At 35.7% G+C, this 19,297-nt stretch overlaps 1 protein-coding gene across 1 annotated transcript in view; it reads left to right on the forward strand.

The window, feature by feature from the left end:
- PRKX (protein kinase cAMP-dependent X-linked catalytic subunit) overlaps positions 1-19,297 on the forward strand; it is a 56,096-nt gene that overhangs the window by 22,432 nt on the left and 14,367 nt on the right. Inside the window, exons 2-4 of the mRNA XM_071430587.1 lie at positions 3,662-3,830; positions 7,978-8,241; positions 14,779-14,898. Coding sequence (XP_071286688.1) covers positions 3,662-3,830; positions 7,978-8,241; positions 14,779-14,898 — 553 coding nt within the window. The remainder of the gene's footprint in view (positions 1-3,661; positions 3,831-7,977; positions 8,242-14,778; positions 14,899-19,297) is intronic.

The following is a 19,297-nucleotide window of genomic DNA, read 5'->3' on the forward strand; positions in this document are numbered from 1 at the left end:
CACATAAAATTTGCAGTGGGATCCAAGAATTTTGTTTCTGTTGTAAACAGATTATACTGGATTAGTGGTTAGCATTTTGCATATTTTATTCTGTTTGCCCATTTAGTCCTGAAAATCCTGAATTGTGTTGCTAACAGCACAGGCACTCTTCTTGCTACTGGTGGCCAGAGACCTTCACTTACCATATGCCTTAGCAGGGGGAAGGGGCCTGTGCAAATAAACTACAACTCTGCCTTCAGACTTGGTAAGAACAGCTGTTTTCTTGAGGTATGATCTTATCATGTAGGTGCTTTGTTTTGCTCTGAAACTCTGGTAACATGTACTAAATTAAACAGACAGATAGGGATATATGTGTAGGGAGTGTATGAAGCCATTGCTCTTCCTTCAGCAGGATAGTACTTGGTAGATCCCAGGGCAAATCCAGAATGGTACAATGTCCCTCGAGTTCTCTTGGTTTGAACTAAATATGAAATAAACATGAGTAGACTAAAGTGCAAATCTGTCAACAGTGTTTCCCTTAATTCTTACAGACAAGTGTAGAATATTTCCATCTTAAGGTAATCATAAGGAACATTTACTCATCTGTCACAAAAGGTCAGCTTCATTTGGTTCACACAGATGAACTCTGAGGTGATCGGGGGGAAATGTTGAACAGTTCTTTCATAGGGATTAACAGAAATTGTCCCATGAGTTAGGTGTCTCCTCACCTGGAGTGGGCTTTGATGGAAGAGTAATAACACTGCCTTTTTGCTGCCAAAAATTTTCCCTCAAATTTATATAGCTGGGCCTTTGTCTTGCTCAGTGCCACTTACTGCTTCAGGTTTTTAGTTTTCTTTTTATGAATGTGAGGGGCAGAATTTCCATCTACTCAAAACACAACAATCTATTCTTATAAAACGGATATACTTGACTATGCTAATCAACCACAATAACATCTTGTTGCAGCCTCCTACCTTCTCTATCAATTGCAAGGAAGAACACTTAAAGAATGTTAGCAGAAATGGCTAAAAGTATGAGCTGGTTTGAAGTGAGATTTTTAATTGCAGTAATTTATGCAAATTTTATGTAATTTATGAAAATTTTACCTGGTTATTTGAAGACTGGCTAAGCATAAAACAAAACAAGAAAAAGGCATAGCAATTAGTCCCATGGAAGAGTGGTGGGTGTGTGAGTACTGCCAGCTAATGCAGGCTTAATGGATTTTCTGAGAAGACTTGATGGGGAGAAAATGCATATCTTGAGAAGACATGTCTCAAAACAAGTGTTAGATGGCTTCTCAGTCTGTATGGTCTTGATTTTCATAGTTGCTGGCAAGTGTGCTCAAGATGTTTGAAAATAGACTGCCTGGGATCAGTTCAGCAATAAAACTGGTTAGGGAGGTTCTATGTTCTCGCCTGTCTGTGTGGTCGTCTGGTTTTCCCTGAGGCTTTGTAGATTAGGGCCTTGCCACTATTCTGGAATAGCCTGCCAGGCTTTGCTGTTCCTGACAGAGGTGTTTTTACGCAGAAAGTGTTTCCAAAGTTAGAACGATTGCTAAATAAGTCTCTGACAGGTTCTTCTTTGAAATTAGGTGGAACTTGTGATTTCTATTATTATTGTTGTTATTTCTGACCAGTGGTTTGTAAAGAGAAATTATTAGCATAAGGAAAAGTAAAGCATTCTAAAATAAAAATTTCTTAAACAAGTAGAACAAGTCCTGAAGCATGTAATCACTATAGATCTAGGAACAATTAGATATGTGTTCACTTTTGACTTTCCTGTTCGATATGTCTGTGGAAGCACTTTGTTTGTACAAGTATCAAAATGCATGTAAAACCACATTTGCTTATGGGGGGTTAGTATTGTTAATTTCCCTGAGTCCACATTGGGAAGTCTCAAAAATCAAAGATGGTTTCTAGTTTTAGTGTGCCATATGACTAGCATTATTTTTCACAATGTTTTTACTCAAAATTTAAATTTCAGCTCCTAATTCAGAAATAACAGAGTTAATTTTCTTTTTTTTTTGTCTGTACATGCAGTGTAAATGTAAGTAATCAGTATTTAAAGTAGTTTGAACAGGTGTCTCTGCTTGGAAACTTTTGGGCCATTTTTGGTGTTTGTTTGTTGGGTTTATGTTATTTGTTTGGGTTTTTTTTACTGCAGAAGCCTGTCCCTGAGCAAATAAAGTTGTTTGCAGTTATAGTCATGTAATGTGAGTACATTGTTAAAGGATTTCATTGCATGATAAATTTTCCAGGGTAACCTGATGGTTTACTTTGCTATAAAAGCAGGCTTTCTCTGAGATCTGTATATAGTTTTCATGGTTAAAGAACCGTAACTCAGGACAGGTGGGAATGTAAAACTTCTTTGATAGAATCTTTTGTGCTTCAACAACGGTAATGCTTGATGTGTTTGTGTAGTGAGAACTTTTATCTTGAAAACTGGCTTTGAAATCTGTATTGGTAGTGAAGCTGCAAATTCCATAAAACTGGATTGCTGGAGTTAGTAGTTTTTAGTGTTTTTTAGTAAATGCTGTCTTAAACAACATTTTCAGTGATTGGAAAGAAAAACTGTTAAATAACATAAAATATTTTAGCTGAGAATCCACATACAGCAAACAATACTTCAGGCATAAATTTAAGCTAGCAGAGGCAAAAATTCCCTTGTTTTTTCTCATCTCCCCAGTAATGCAATTTTAGAAGTTCATTTGTTGGTTTCTTGCTCCTACCTATCTCTGAAAAATGTACTTCCTTTCACATACGCACTCCTTTCCCTGTACCTGTTGCACATCTTAGGAAATTGTCTTTACTATAAATTGGTCATAACTGATCAACACAATCTGAAATCAAGTAACTAACCAGTTAATAATACTGCAACAGGTCTGTGTACTGCCTTTCCTAGGGTATGTGCAAGTGAGAGGATGATAGTGAACTGAAGTATTAAGCTTTTGACTTTTCTGGAGAGAGGGACCTTTCACAAGTTAGGTGCTTGGTTTTAATGCCAGATGTCCTTTATAGTGGTACATATTGCTGTCTGAGAATGGGATTAAAAAGATCAGGTGCACTGTTGTAATGGAACCTATGTGCCATTGTTTAATGAGCAGAAAAACAATAAGCAATCACCTAATGAGCTGAAATTTGTGTTGGTCTTCAAATGTGTAAAACTCTGCTGCACAACAAATAGCAGTCTGGCTAAATGTGCCAGTTTTAACTTTGATTTCAAACTAAAAGATACTCAGTTCAGTTATATATGATTGTCTTGAGTGCAATGCACTTAAAAGGAACTTTAATGACTGTTGAATAGAGAAATGCCTAATACTTTATTTAAAAGTCACTACATTTTTATTTTCCTTCTTTATTTTTTAGAGTGAGTTCAAAAAGGAGTACATTACTGTAAAAAAAAAAAAGGAGTGCCAGACAGCTGCTGTTTCCAAGTGATATAACAGTGAGCACTATAAGCAGATTTAAAAAAAAGTATTAATTTTTAGAAGGATCAGCAAATATTATGTATTTTTTCCCATCGCTTCCTTATCCTACTGAATTGCTTTGCCTCTTTGTGCACATTTAAGTTTATAATCTCCTCACCTGAATAATTGGAGTTCCTGTAGGTTTTAATTTAGCAAATTATCTTTGTACTTTTTCCCTTTTTATGCTAAGTTGATGTTTCTTCTCCAACTTTTCAGGCACAGGTACCTTTGGACGTGTTCATCTAGTGAAGGAAAAAATGGGCAAGCGTTACTTTGCACTGAAAGTAATGAGCATTCCTGATGTCATTCGACTGAAGCAAGAGCAACATGTGCACAATGAAAAGTCTGTCTTGAAAGAAGTAAACCACCCTTTTTTGATCAGATTGTAAGTTGTTTTATTTTTTAAATTCATTTCAGTCATACAGGAAGCGCAGTTAGAGTACTCCAGAATCTCATTGCAAGTTCTTAGGTACTTTACCAACACTGAATATTTAATTTCTCATATGTAACCTAGATTAAAATAGACTTTGGAATGAAGTACATATTTTAGAAGAGTCAAGAATTTAAAATAAAGAGGCATTATTTAAACATTGAAACAATTTATTATAAGGTGTTTTCTCTCTTATCTTCACACTGCAGAAGAGACATTTTCTAAAGTGAGAGGAAAATACAAATGAAGAATTGTTAGCTTTGGCTCATCAAAATGACTTCTAGGATGATTCTTGATGTTAGAATTGTGATGAAAGTATTTCTACATGTATGTGCTGTAGATATTGGTAAATAGCTAAAGATATTCCCTAGCTAAAGACTAGGGATATTCCCTAGCTAAAGACTTAAATAGCTAGTTTTTAAAAACTTAAGTGAACTTTTGCAAACTTTATTTTTAAAGAGTTTAAATAACTGCAGCATTTCTTGGACTTGTTATTCCTGTATTTGAGGCTGTTAAGTGATGGAACCTATTGAGAAGCATTGTTTAAACACAGTTCTTAAAGAATACTTCTTTTTTAGTGAAATTGAGGTAACTCTGATGATCCCAATGGTCCCATTGTTAAAGAAAGAAGGTATCATACTTTTCTGTTCACAGCACCATGGTGCTTCTTGTGTATCTGAGTCTAGATCTATTAATGGCATAACTAAACCTCTGTTAATTGCAGGTTAATTTCCATTAATGTTTTCTCATGCATGGATACATGGCCAGCTATTAACTAAGATTTGTTTCCATTTACCTGCCTTAATCAGTTTTACATAGAATTAGACAAAATTAGCATCAGTTAATCTAGCTGCAGGGAGTGCAGCTTCCTGCCAGGGTTAGGCAAGTATCAGAGGGAAAAGAAGAAGGGAACACCGTGGTAGTCACTCAGAAGATGGAATGAGCCCTGCAGGAGGAGGCTTTTTCCCTGGTGTGGTGTTGGCTTTTCCCAGCATCATGATGCTGTTAGTTTCCAGCTAGCGTTCAGAAATCCTGTGTGTGGCATAGTATCAGTAAGACAAGTTCTAGAATATGTAGAGATTGAGATTCATGGAAGAAATCAAGACGGAGAAGCTGAGTACATCTGGTTAGACTGGTTGAAGTATGGATGGAATGGGGGGAACAGGATTTTGTATATGTATCTGTGTACATCTTGAAATTCTTGAAAAGAAAACCCTACTGAAAACAACAAGCAAACTCCCAGACAAACCCCATCTCAGTAGGTCTGTGTCTCAGAAACAGTGGGAGTAGAGAAATTTGGGTGACATGTCAGAGACAGGGAGGATTCATGTTCATACAGAAGTGATCAAAAATCCAAACCAGGGGAGTTTTCCTGGATTTCATTCACACCTTATTCACAAAATATCAGATTTTTCAGGTTGCCAAAGGACACAATTCAAATAGTCCTCTTTCTATGCAAAGCAAACATTTTTCATGTCTTCTAGAGCTCTGCTTTTTCTGTTGAAATGTCCAATGGTATGTTGCATCAGCAGCTATGTTCATGTAATTGTCCATGAGATGCCTTTTTCCCTTGTCAGAGGAGACTCCAAGCAACATAGCTGAAGTGAGGTGGTTAAAATTTAAGTCACAAAGATATTTATGTGCTTTAGGTTAAACAAACCTTTGTGGATGATTATCACTAGATTGTATGACAAATAACACTTTCTGCAGTTTTTCGTGTAACTAAAAGATTTTTTTCAGCCACCTCCTGCCCAGTATGTGTTTGGTTTATTTTTCTGTTAATTATTTTACTGTAAGTGTTTAACAGAAACAGGGGAAAATTATATAGTTCAGCTTTAATGCCTTTAAAGTGTGTTATGTACATGGTCTGGTTTTTATGTTTTCAGTTAGCTTCACCATCTTTAACACAGATAGCATTTTCCTTTGGTTTCAGTGCAGCATAGTATTTCAGGATTTTATGATGGAAAATTATAAATTAATGCTGCAGATAATTGTTTTCTGGTGTTTGGAGATTTCATATGTTTTCCTATATGTAAAGAATGTTTTTTTTTCCTTTTCTGTTACTTTTGAGAAATACCTAATCTCAATATAGGGATGTACAGTTTTGCTGTAGACACTGGAATTATTCATCTACTCATTATTTTTTTACACTATTTTTTTCTAAACGCTTCTTAAGTGCTTCTGCAACCAACTGATCACTGGAGATTCCTAGGCAATATTTACTGACAATTGAGTAATGTGTCACATTCACTGTGGTGCAGCTCTTCATAGTGAGATGTAATGTTGATGTGTTTTTGAAGAGAGGAAGAATTACTAAAAATCAACTGTGTCTTGTAGCTGTATAAGCTGAAACAGGTTGTTTGTCTGTAGGATTTCACAGTGGCATCTCAAGTTTATGTAGCAAGCTGAATTGTAGAGTTAATGACACCACATGTTATTCTAATCACAGCTTCTGTGATTTTTTTCTTTTTGTATTACATTACCATTTAAAGCAGTCTGAATTGCAAGTACAGAAATTCTTAATTTTGCTCTTTTTCATGTATACCAAATAATGTATCCATTTTTCTGTGGATAGACAAACCTTTAAGAGTCAGTTTTTTAAGAAATTAATTCTGGTAAAAATGCTGTACTTAATGATGCAGAAGTTCCATTTTTTTCCCCTCTGTATTGTCAGATTTTGCTCTTCCTCTACTATATATATATATGTGTTTTGCTTTGTTTCACCCATTTCTGCTCTTCTTTCATTGTTTATTGTAGGTATAGCTTTGCCTAATTACATAAAATACATTTTCAGAGTGGTTTTGTGTAGTCTGTAAAGATGCTGTGAACATCATCAATAGCCAGTTAATGATGTTGATGACTGTGATCAGGAAGAAGTTCCTTAAAAGAAGAAGACAAGCCTGGGCTCTGCTTTCTCCATCACTGAGGCAATCAAAGATCTGTAGCTCGTGTCTGTTAGTCTGTCTTGTTTCCTTGGTTGCCGCAGTGCTACTGTCAAAAATAAAATCTTCTGGACTAAAAGTCATTCATGTGTTGTGGAGCTCAGTTTATGCTCACCTTTCCTGAGGCTCTATGCCCTGATTAACTAATGAGGTATTTGTGATAGTGCAGAAGCACTAGCTAGAAGCTGAAGTAGCTTCTGTTCTTGTATTGCTGTATCAATAAGGTAGGTAAGGATACAGCATTCTCTATCTTTTATTATGGAATTAGGGATAGTTCTTTGGTTTAAATGGCAGTGTTCTTCAAGATGTTACCACCTATTTGTTTTCCTTCTTTTGAGCTACATTTAGGGGTAAGGTGACTTGTTTAATGTAGATACAATGAAATAAAAGATAATTGAGGGGAATGTAGAAGAGAAGATTCCTATATTCTGTAATGAAGCATTTTAAAGCCACATATAACTATTTTCTTTCCTCTATACCTGTTCTTTATGTTTCTCTGGCTACCACAGAAATAGCTCTTAAATTAAAGGTAGTAGTCTGAGGAGTACAAGGTACCTATCCTTGGATTAATTCTGAGGTACAGAAATGAACCTTGTTCTGCTATCAATTTTGTTTTTGTGAAAGAAGATCAAGCCATAGAAGATCAAGGCTTGTCATCTGATGCTTTAGTTTGGATTGTGTATCTCTAGGGAGGAAGGCATAGGACAGGAGGACAACTCTTTGATGTCTAGTTTTGAACATATTGTCATGAAAGTCTTTACAAAAGCAGGTTCTGCTTACACCCATCACTTTGGTAATGCTTCATAATATAAAATGCAAGGTGTGTAAAAAGTGCCTGGTCTTTTTATTGGGTCAGTTATTTGGTGCTTAGAAGAGACCTGTTATGCATGATGAAACAGAATCTATCAATTAATGTTTTTTTCTTGTCCTGTGCTGTATTTACCCTCAGCTATCTGGTTTTGTAGTGTAGTTTAAGGTGGTTACTCAAATGTATTACATAATCCTGCTGGATTCTTGGAGGTTTTAATGTTTGCAGACAAGGAATCAGAAATTAGTTATGTACACGGTTGAGGTAGCAGAGGCCATTTTACAGACATTTACTTGTAAAGCAAATCAAAGACATAATTTCTTTATTCAGTAAAACAATACTTTTGTTACAGATTTTGGACCAACCACGATGAACGTTTTTTATATATGCTAATGGAATATGTGCCAGGAGGAGAACTTTTTAGTTACCTGCGCAACATGGGACGTTTCAACAATAGCACAGGACTGTTTTACTCGACGGAAATTATTTGTGCAATAGAATACCTGCACTCCAAAGAAATAGTTTACAGAGACTTAAAACCTGAAAATATATTACTAGACAAAGAAGGACATATCAAGCTTACTGACTTTGGATTTGCAAAAAAACTGGTGGACAGGTAAGTCGGGTTTTGTTCTGGTAATTATATTTTGCATGCTAAATAGTTAGAAAAAATGTTTGATTTCAGGTGCTCAGCATTTGATTTAACACTCCATGTGGTTCACACATATCAAATCCCTTAATATGAAGGAATGATAATCTTTAAATGGCTGAATGGAAATCAGTATTATCCCTTAGGTATAACCAGGACCCATATCACACATAAGCAAGGACAGAAAAATATTTTTCTGTTGCTCGTTTTGTATATTTAAGTTTTCAGCAGTCATGTTGGAAAAAGGGAGTTCAGGAAAATAATATGAACCAATACTAAGATACATAAATTAATCCTCCATACATACTGAATATGTTTTATAACTCAGGTTTCCTTCTAGTTTCCTTTTAGAGATTTTTGAAGAGTGATTTTAAAACTGGATACAGAGTTTTCACTAGCCTGTGGCGAAAATGAAACTGTGAAAACCTAGACAGAAACCATAAGGCCAGCTTCAGCAGAACTGATTTATTTAAATCTAGCTTCTATATTACTGATGTGAGTTTTGATAATGCAGAGGCTCCCCTCCCTCCAGTGATTTCTCTGTTCTCTCTGTTTGGACTACTCTTTCAAGACCATAATACATGTTTTTAAGAGTAAACAAGAGAATTGGGATTCAAGAAAAGGGAGGTAAAAACCAGTCTGTTCTATCAGAAGAGTGGTGTGACAAGGCTTGATGTTATGCCTTTCAGTCATCTCTTGAGGGAGACTGTATTTGATTGTTCTGATTGAGGCAGCACAGTGCTGAGTTAGGTGCTACGTAGGTGCTCATCCTCTTCAGTCATCAACCTGTTTGATGCTGCTTAAGCAACAAACGGGCCTGTTTGTGAGGAGAGTTCTACAAAGTCAATTTGAAAGTACAAACATAATTCAGCCACCATACACCATGATGTGAACACACCATGGTTACATAACTTGTTTTTCTACCCCTGATTCAGCTCAGTCTCTTTCCCACAGTTCTTTTCTAGTTAACCAAAGTAACAGGCCTGAGCCATGATTTTACAGGCCTTCCTTTTGTAAGGTTTTACTTATCAATAACAAGAAGCTGCTTAATGTATCCCTTAGGAAGTAAAAGTCAGATGAGACCAATGATGTCTCAAAATAGAGTCAAAAGTTCTATTAACCTTTAAGGTCTGAAAATCTGTTTTAAAACCATAGAATTTTATTATGAGTATATTAATTCAGTTTTCACTGGGCAAGTAAAAAGGCCTACAAATTCTGGCCTTTCATTTTAATACTTTGTTTTTAAAGTGAAAAAACTTTTTGCAGGAAGAGCTAACATATTCCATGTAAGAAAGTAGTACAATCTCTTTATAAAACATTTTCATACAAGTACTCATGACTTGCTCTTTATATGTATATACTGCCACTTAGTGGTAATTCTTGTTTTGTGCTTCTGTGAGTTTAAGGCACAAGGAAAAGTAACCCTTCATTAAATAAGGCGATAGTTCATATCAGAGTATATTTTTCAACCCGGTAGATGAGTCTCTAAGAGTAAATTTGTTCAAATATATTTTAGGATATCAAACTTAGTTATCAGTACTGTTTTAATTGGGTTTGTGTTTTCCATATTGCTTGGGGGCAGTGGAGTTGATCAGTTTTTGTAGAATCATAGAAGATTATAGTAGTTTTGTATTCATAGCTGATTTTCCTTCAAATGTACAACAGGTAACATGAGTGCAGAACATAAAATTGAAATGAGAAAAAACGTTATCAATTAGAGCACAGGTGGCACCTGTTTGCACCTTTGCACAGTTTGCACCTATGCAAATCTGGTTGAGTTTTTTGTGTTACTGGGTTTTTTTTTTTTTTTAAACTACATAGTATTCTCCCCATTAGCTGAAGTCATTTTCACAATGTTGGTTTTGTCACTGTAAAAATACACAGTTATCAACCCTTTATTCACTAGTGCCCTCCACTATGTGCTTTTGTTTATGGCATAGCCTATTTGATCAAAATTATAGGAACTGGTGTCATTTTTATGCATGGCAAATGTCTGTACACATGAATCTTATGTATATGGGTGTCAGTGAGTGTATAGATGTGAGCATATACACAGCATACAAGAATGGCAAAAAGAAGACATGAAGTATTTATGTTCTTCAAACATTGTGAGGTAACCTGCTCTCAGGATCAGCAGAGACACCCTAGAAAGAAGACACTTCACATAAATGAAAACATGGTCTGCAGAAGACTTGGGATACGATCCCACCTTCCAGATACATAATAGTTCACTGAATGATTCTGTAGCTGTTTAATTGGGGTTTTTCTGTAGACATTTTCCTTTCTTCCCACTGCCATGTGTAAAGGGATGAAATTTTCACCATGTCCCTCTATAGTTAAGCTGCTCTTCAGAAAGAGTGTCTGGCTCATAGCTCATGTTCCCACTGTGGAAAGCAGTCTGCACCTGTACCTTCTTGTTACTACAATTTCTGAAGGGCTAGACTCTTAATTTTTTTGTTTTTTTAGAGACAGAGGAGGTTTTCTTTGCTCCTTCTGTTCCTTGTTGGTATGTCCTTCTGTTTATCCTTGTTCCTCCCTTTTTACTCATAGTGTACGTTTAAAAACTCTGAATTTTTCTCCAAAACAGTGTATCTTTGCCTCAGCTGCTGTTTATTTCTTCTCTTTTCCACCTTGATGTTGCTTAACTGAAGACTTAATAACCTTTTCAGTTTCTTGTAAGTACATTCATATAAAATAGATGTGCCACTACTTCTAAAAAAGGGCAATGTCAAGAAGAAAGTTGGGGAGGGGGTTTTTATAAATTACTGTTACCTGAAGATTGTAAAAAGGATTTCTTTTGAACTTTACAACTGCTACATTAGTAGAGCTTTCTCTTTCTGAAATGCATATACCACTTTTTGGGTATATAGTATTTTTATTGAATTTTTTTTTTCTGTTCTGATTTCCTTTTTTTGTGTGGTTTTTGGTTGGGTTTTTTTTAGTCTGGGTATTTGGGGTTTTTTGGGAATTTTTGGGTGGTTGGCATTTAATTCCCATATTCTTTCAGAGAAGCACAAAACTAATCTGCATGCAGTTTTACGGGTTTTTTTATGGGCATATGTCACTCAGAAAGTTATAAATGTTTTAGGTAAAATTAAGACTCAAGTGATCTTTTTTTATTTTTTTATTTTTTCCCTGGAACTGTTAATTTTAGTTTATTCAGTTTACATTCCTAAAAAAGAAATTTACCTGTGAGTCCTTCTCGAAACTTGAGAAGTGATTAATCTTAAACACATTGGGGATAGTTTTGCATTGTTGCATAGGCTGGATGTGCCTCATGACTGTTCCACACAGTGGACTAAAGAGAGAAAGACTATGTAAGGCATAGTAAGTCTAGTTTGCAAAGTGTACCTTTTGTCACTGTAGAAGCAAGCAAGAATGTCTTGCAGAACAAATTTTTGTTGGCTGCATGCAAAACCATCTTTGTTAAATATACTTATGGAGAAACTGACAGAATACCAAAACAAATCTGGCTTATGTGCAAAAAGCTTGTCAGGTAAGGAGATGGATGCTGAATGGTGTAGAATGCTGAAACACATTAACCATCAAGACTGAACTTCTTCACACAGTACTCTTCAGTAGTTTCACAAAATTATTTTGTCGCTTAACATTTTAACCAGAGTAGATTCTATATTTCATGTTTTAAAATTGCATATTCAAGCTTATCAATTAGCACTTTCTTGTATTTCAGCTTTTATCTTGAAAATTCAGAAGAGTAACTATTTTGTAGCAGTTAGAAGGGAACAGTCTATTCTTAGCTTTTTTCATTGTAATTTATCCTCAAATAAGTTATCTGGAATTTCAGATAAATATGGAATAGCCATAAAATAGTAATGATAAAAAAAATAATTTAAAATATTATCTTTTTGTAGCATCTAGTTGATGTGTTTTCCAAAATAATAAGTAGTCTGTTTCATGGCCAACAAAAGAGGAAACACAAGTTGTGATCTTACAGCACAAATGCATATCTTAAAAAAGAGCATGAGTTCCAAGTTTTTGTGTAGTTAGTAAACATATATTTCTTGATTGAAATTAAGGAAGTAGTTAATGTGGTGGTAATAAATTTTATTTCCTAGTGCAGCTAGGAAACTTCAAATTGCATTGGCAAGTTACATTCACAATTTTTCTCTTGCTTGAATAAAAACATGGTAAAACTGTCAGCTGCTTCATTTGCATAGCTGCCTAAATCAGTGTGATTAAGTCACATGACAGATACAGATTTTTAAATTTGGGAGAGGGAGAAGTACTTTGTTTTAAAAGATGACAGAGCTTTGCTGTTAGTCTTAATTCCATAGTCCTGATCTAGGTAGCTGCTAGATGGCAGTAGTGTAAAGCAGCACTGTATGTAAAAATTCAGTATGCTTGATTTGGAAAATAAGAGTTTATATTTTTTAGATAAATTCATGATAAAAATAAAAATGTATTCTTTACGCTTACAAATGTAGTTTCAAGAACCTTGAAGTGCATTGGATGCGAAGTGTGCCTAAGGCTTCTGGCAGTTTAGCTGGAGTAATTTGGCTTTTGCCATAGTAAACTGAAGCTTAAAGAAATTCAAGTTGTAATTCTTCAGCTAAAGCCTTAACTGACTGTACAGTTTCCCTTTATCTTATTTTTATGAATCAAATGTTCAAGGTTTAAAAAAACCAACCAACTGGAAAAAAAACCAAAAACAAAAGTTCCCTTTAAAATATTGCAAGGAGTCATAGAATATGCTGAGTTGGAAGGGACCCATCAGAATCCTCAAATCCAACTCCTGGCCTGGCCCAGGACATCCCCAGGAGTCACACCATGTTGCCTGAGAGCATTTTCCAATCACTTTTTGAACTTTCTTAGGCTTGGTGCTGTGATCACTTCCCTGGAGAGCCTGCTCCAGTGCTCAACCACCCTGTGGGTGAAGAACCTTTTTCTGATATCCAACCTAAACCTCCCCTCACTCAGCTTCATTACGTTTCTTTGAGTCCTCTCACTGGTCAAAGAGTGACGAGATCAGTGCTTGCTCCTCTGCTTCCCCTTGTGAGGATGTTGATGACCACAATGAGGTCTCCCCTCCATCTCGTCCAGTCTGAACAGACCAAGTACCCTCAGCCCCTCCTCATAAGGCTTCTCCAGACCCTTCACCATCTTCATTGCCCTCCTTGGGACACTCTGGTAGCTTAAAATCTTTTTTACATTGTGGTGCCCAAAACTGCACACAGGGCTCAAGGTGAGGCCGCATCAGCACAGAGTAGGGTGGAACAATCATCTTCCTTGCATTCTCAGAAAAAAAGAAATTGAATTAGTATTACTTCTAAAGGTGATTGCTGTTCATCTTAATGCATTTGTTCAGGAGCCTGTTACCAGTTTGATTGGAGAAAATTCTTCCTCTCACAAACACTCAGGTTTTTTTGGTGCAAGTTAGAAATCATGTGGTGACCATTTGTGATTGTAGTCTTTGTCATATTTTACTAGAGCTCCTTTTAAAATCTGGTAGAATTTCCTTTCTTATTCTGTGCTGGGATTTCAATTTCTCTTGAATAGGTGAGCACATTTTCACAGTTTCATCTTCTGACTTGCCAGGGAAGGGTAATTTATTCAAAATGAGAGGACCTTTTTCTCTCAAGTATATATTTAAACCTAAGTCAAGGGAGTGAAGCCAAGCAAATTCTACATGGGTATTTTTACAATGAAAAGTTCACATTTCTGGAAGAAATTACATTACATCAGTATATTCTTATTTTCAAATATAATTTGGTCTTTGTAAACATAACTGCTTAGCTTCAGTTTGTTTCTTGTCTTTATAGACCTTGAGCTTCAGTTAGTTAGCAATATAAGAGTTTTATTTTGACCTTACCATAGAAAGCTATGATTAAAAATGACTTAAAAATAGATCACAAAAAGTATTGCCTACTTATCTCACACTTGCTTGACTAGCCTTGTAAATATTTTAAATAACTAAAAATACAAATGTTTCCCTTTTAATGAATATTGTGGAAGTGATGAAAGGTTAGATTTCAATACTATTTGAAAATCTTCATATATGTGCTATTATTTACTGATTTAAACTACTACTGCTTTAAAAACTCCTCCTTTCCTTTTCTTTTTTCTAAATGAAACTTTGTTTTTCTGGAAAAAGCCATTAAGATTGTCTTCTGCTGGGCCTATAAGAAGGAGTCCATGAAAAACACTGTTAATAATTCAAAACAATGTATAGTCTTAATGGGCAGAGTACCACAGCACCAGCTGGGAAACACTATGCACAGGTATTTTCTGAGACAGGAGGTTTCTTAATTTGCACATATCTGTGTTCCAGGAGAATTGGACAACATCATCAAAGCAGTCTGTTTAAATTTGTACAGGCCTTTCTCATTTCTCTATTCCTTTGTATAGTAAATACATAGGTAGGTATATGTTGGGTAGTTCTTATGTGTGTGTTTGGTTTTTCCTGTAACTGTTATTTCAGTTCCACTTTGATCTGCTATTGTTGTTTGTTTTGTGCTTTTTCTTTTCCCGTTCTTTTACAACCAGAACGTGGACTCTCTGTGGCACTCCTGAGTACCTTGCACCAGAAGTCATACAAAGTAAAGGCCATGGAAGAGCTGTGGATTGGTGGGCCCTAGGAATTCTTATATTTGAGATGTTGTCAGGGTAAGTGATAATTACTATATCATAGCAATATTACGTAATACAGAATTATTTGCTAGTTCTGTTTACAATATTTGGATAAGCAAATTTGGGCCAAATTTATTATTGATTTACTGGTTTAATTTCTGCCTTTAAAGAAAGGAATTGGGAAGCTTTACAAAACTACATATATCACTTGTTGTGGGAATGTTTTAGGGTTTTGAGTTTTTTGGTTTTGTTCCTTGTTTTGGGTTTGTGTTTTCTGTTTGGTTTGAGTTTTTTGTTTTGTTTTTCTTAATACTTTAACAGCTTCTCTTTTCCTTATGTGTTTGGAAACTCAGGTTTTGCTGAAGTTTAGATTTTTATTCACAAGGTCCTTTACATTTAAAGGGTAAAGAACAGGACTACTACTGTGATTAATTTCCAGCATAGGGAAATCCTAGTTACAATGGGAGCTTTAGTCTGTAAAAATGCACAGTGGCAAGTCGGAAGACTTTTATTAATACAATCTGTATTATAACGGAGCACTGGTTTTCTTTAAACCAGAGGAAGAACAGTGGAAAGCTTTATAGGTCTGTTTGAAATCAGTTTGCTCAAATGCTGCTTTTGCTGTTTTAGAATTTTTTTGATAAAGCAATGTTTTCAGAAGATACAAATTCAAACTGAAGAAATGGTTTCTGGCATTAATACAATAACCTATTCGTTACTTGTTGTGGTTTTCCTCTTACTTTGTTTTGTCTTGGTTGTGTTGTTTGAGGGCACTTGAAAAAGGGTTTGGATTTTTGAAAGCCATTGGCTTTGCTGTGGTGGGTGCTTTAGGACAAATGCAGGTGAAAGCAAGGTTTTCATAGCTTCTGAAGAAACATTTCATCAGTTTGATTTTCATAGTTCCACCTTCTTCATTGTTTCATACCTTCTGCCTGGTACCTGGCTCTGCACTCTACACCTTCTTGGTCCCTGGGTGCATCAGGTGTCCTCTGTGGCCTTTCCTTATAAATTTGCAGCCTTGTAGAATGATCAGAACAGTGTCCTTGCTTGGATTAATTCATCCTTTTCTCTGTGTATTTCTGTCATTTCAAAGTGATTTTGCTGATTCTTCCAGTGTTTGGACAAGCTTGTAATTTTGCCTGAGCAAGTAGCTCCCGTGATGAAAGGGTGTTCACTTCAGAGCTCTGATCCATTGCGGGTACTGCTGTGAAGTTCACTCAATAGCAATACAACTTTCCCTAGCACAACATTGCTACCCACTGCTTGCTTTCTTAGTGTCCTGAAGGCTTACATATGCATTGCCTTTGAATCTCATGGCAATTTGTAGACAGTAAAGCAATAAACATAGTTGCTGGCTGACCCAAGCATGCTTGGCTGACTGGTCTAATATGAAGTTGTTATTTATGTAGGCTGATTTGTAGAGACCAGGCTTCACCTTTTTTCCATTGCTTCCTGCAAGGTGAGCAGCCCAAGTTGGTCAAAAGAGTCCTTCTCAGAGAGAAAAAAGAGATTCTCAGCAAGCTTGTTGCCACTAATCTTAGCCTTAGACAGCTGGAAGACTGTAGATAAAAGTGTCTGGGCTGTAATATGAGCATAGGTGCTGCAGTCACCCAGCTGTGATTTACCTTCCTGCCATGGGTTTCAGTGTGACCACTCTCTGTTAGGTCTGTGTGGTCTCAGTGTGATTGGATATTGGACCTTATTTATTTGCATGCCTTACAGAGATGTTGGGATGATTCTCTCCACTAGACCACTACTAGAAATGTAGTTTACAAAGTTAACAAAGTCTACAGGTGGCGATCAAGCAAGATATTTGGAGTCACTGAGACCTCAAGACCGCAGGGTGCTGAAGTATGACTTCTGTATATTCCACTGAAACATGACTGGTATATTTTGCTCATTAAAAATGAGAGCAGCTGCTGTTGTTTCTATGTAGGATCTTCTGTGTCATGACACTGTCTGGCTCAGGGGATGAGACTTGGATTTCAGAGTGTGTGGCTTAAAATGAACACTTTGACTTTTAGAGACTTTTAACCAATAGAGATAGCTTACACTGTCCTAAAAGTCAAGTGAAGTTTTATATAGGCTGATTGACAGAGCAGCTGTCTGTTGTGTGTGATTTGCTAAAGTTTTTTTTATTACAGTATTTGTATAGACATGCTCTTTATAACGATTGAATGCTGCTTTGGATAGGGACTGGATCCAAGACTAAAAAATTAAACACAGCAGCATTCAGTCATTTCCAAAGCTGGAGTAGGGACTCCATACAAGCTTGTATGTTTGGAGTGTTTGTGTTTTGAGGCTTGTTTTTTGGGTTTTTTTTTGTTTGATCTGGGCTTTTTTAAGATGGGGATATACTACTTTCTTAGGGGTTTTTTTTAGGGGATTAAAGAAGGGTAGGGATTATGGCTTGTATGTGTTTCCTTTAGATGGGAATGTTGTCACAATGAATGTATGCTTTTAGCATTTTATAAGTTTTTTGCTGTTCTTGGCAATAGTGTTTTGAAGCACTTTTCCTCACCAGCTCAAGATCTGGCTAGATATTTAGTATCAAGGCTTTTATTACAGAAGCAGTCCTAGTTAACTTTATAATTCAAAATTCAAAGAAGATGTAAGAAATCTGAAAATATTTTGAAGGTGAACAAAACCTGACTTCAAGACTAAGTTATTGTCTGCAAGTAAATTAATGTCAGACATTTGATAGTTATTTCCTGAAGTTAGTTCTCTGAAGCCCAAAAGCAATTGAAAAGAATTGGTAGGTGTGCATGTAAGGAAATGGCCTCTCTAAAAACAAACAAACAAACCCACACCTTCCTGTGTTCCATAGTGTCTTATTTCCCTAACTTAATCTCTGGAGGCCCATTGAATTCTTCTTCTGCAGAAACTAGGTTTAAGGCAAGGTCCTGTTAAGGTTTAACATAGCAAGATACAGAAGGGGGGAGGAACAGGCAGAAGCAAGGGTGAGAAGAAAACTTAACAGATGAATAATACCAAGTTCATTCAGTTAATCTAAACAAGCTAAACAAACTGTCAATACAAAAACATCTATTTTTTGAGTAAATGAGTTCTGTTACAATTTAATGCAAAGAAAAATATACTTGTTATTTAACATTAGATAAGTTAGGTTGTAATTGTACTGTTATCAGATATGCAGCTAATACGAATTTTGTGTATTAATATGGGTTTGTGTTTTTTACTTTTGCTTTGGTTGTCATATGTGATGTGGTGGTCTGGCATTTTAGGTAGGTTAATGGTTCCTGTCTGCAGTTTCATATTCTCAGACCTGTATATTTTCCCTTGAGGTTTTACAGCTTCTCTTCTTCAGACTGCCTTGGAAACTTATGTCCGTGCCATTGTTATGCTTCAGTTAGCAAAAGGAATGGTTTGCAGCTGTTCTCCCGTTTACAGAGATGATATTTTTTGTAGCTTCTTTTCAGTTGGTGAAAAGGCAGCTGTTTGTATTTGTGTTGTGGTGTGAAGAAAGTCTGAAACTCAGGGGGATTTTTGCTGATTTATTAGGTAGCTTCCAGCACAATACTTGTGTTGTTTTGTTTAAAATCTGTGCTTCATGTCAATGAAGATTGACATTTATAAAAAGCATCAAAATCAAGTTACTTGGTTTGTCCATGAGAAAACTGCAGTCTTTCAAAGCTGTTGTCATTTTGCATAGAGTTCAAATGCACTTTAATTGCCATAAAATTATTATACCGCCAACTGTGATTTAAATTTTTCACAAGAACTCTAGACATAGTAGTTTTGGGTTTTTAAAGTGGGAAAGCAAATTAAAACAATGCAATGTAAAAATGAAAAAAATTATATGTACTTCTATTCTTCTTGATTTCACACCTCAGTAATGTACAGTAATCTGCTTACTGCAGCTGGTAGCTTTGTAATACATAGTTAAAAATATTCTAATTGCTTTATGCATATACATATTCTAATAGGTAATAAATAGAATATAGGGTTTGTCAACTTGCTGTGGAGAATGTGAATGATATTTATGTTGCTTGACCAAAAAAGAAACTATATGATAGTCTTTCTTGTGGTGAAAAAACTTGTGCATGTTAAATAGCAATCATGTTTTCCTTGTTCTTTAGTGTCAAAGTACGAATTTTTAATAGCACAAGTATTATTCCTGAGATTCTTCTATTTTTCAGTTAGCTGGGAAGTAGTTTTTCATAAAGAAAATACTCTTTGTGAAAACCAACAAAAAATGTCCGTTAGTCTTTCCCTGACCAGATAGTTTAGTCATGCTTTTCAGTGCTTTGAATTAGTATGGTTTTTTTACCATAAGCCTACAAATACCTTTACTCAATTATTCTGATGGAATTTGATTATTCCTGTGGCTGAAATTGACAGTATTTCAAAGGGAATGCTAATCCACTTGATCATCAGCTGAATAATGAAGATATTAATATTTCTGAAAACATAATGG

This window comes from Agelaius tricolor, unplaced genomic scaffold, assembly GCF_023055355.1.
Source record: "Agelaius tricolor isolate 1412-34295 unplaced genomic scaffold, bAgeTri1.0.p SCAF_7, whole genome shotgun sequence".
Lineage (NCBI taxonomy): Eukaryota > Metazoa > Chordata > Aves > Passeriformes > Icteridae > Agelaius > Agelaius tricolor.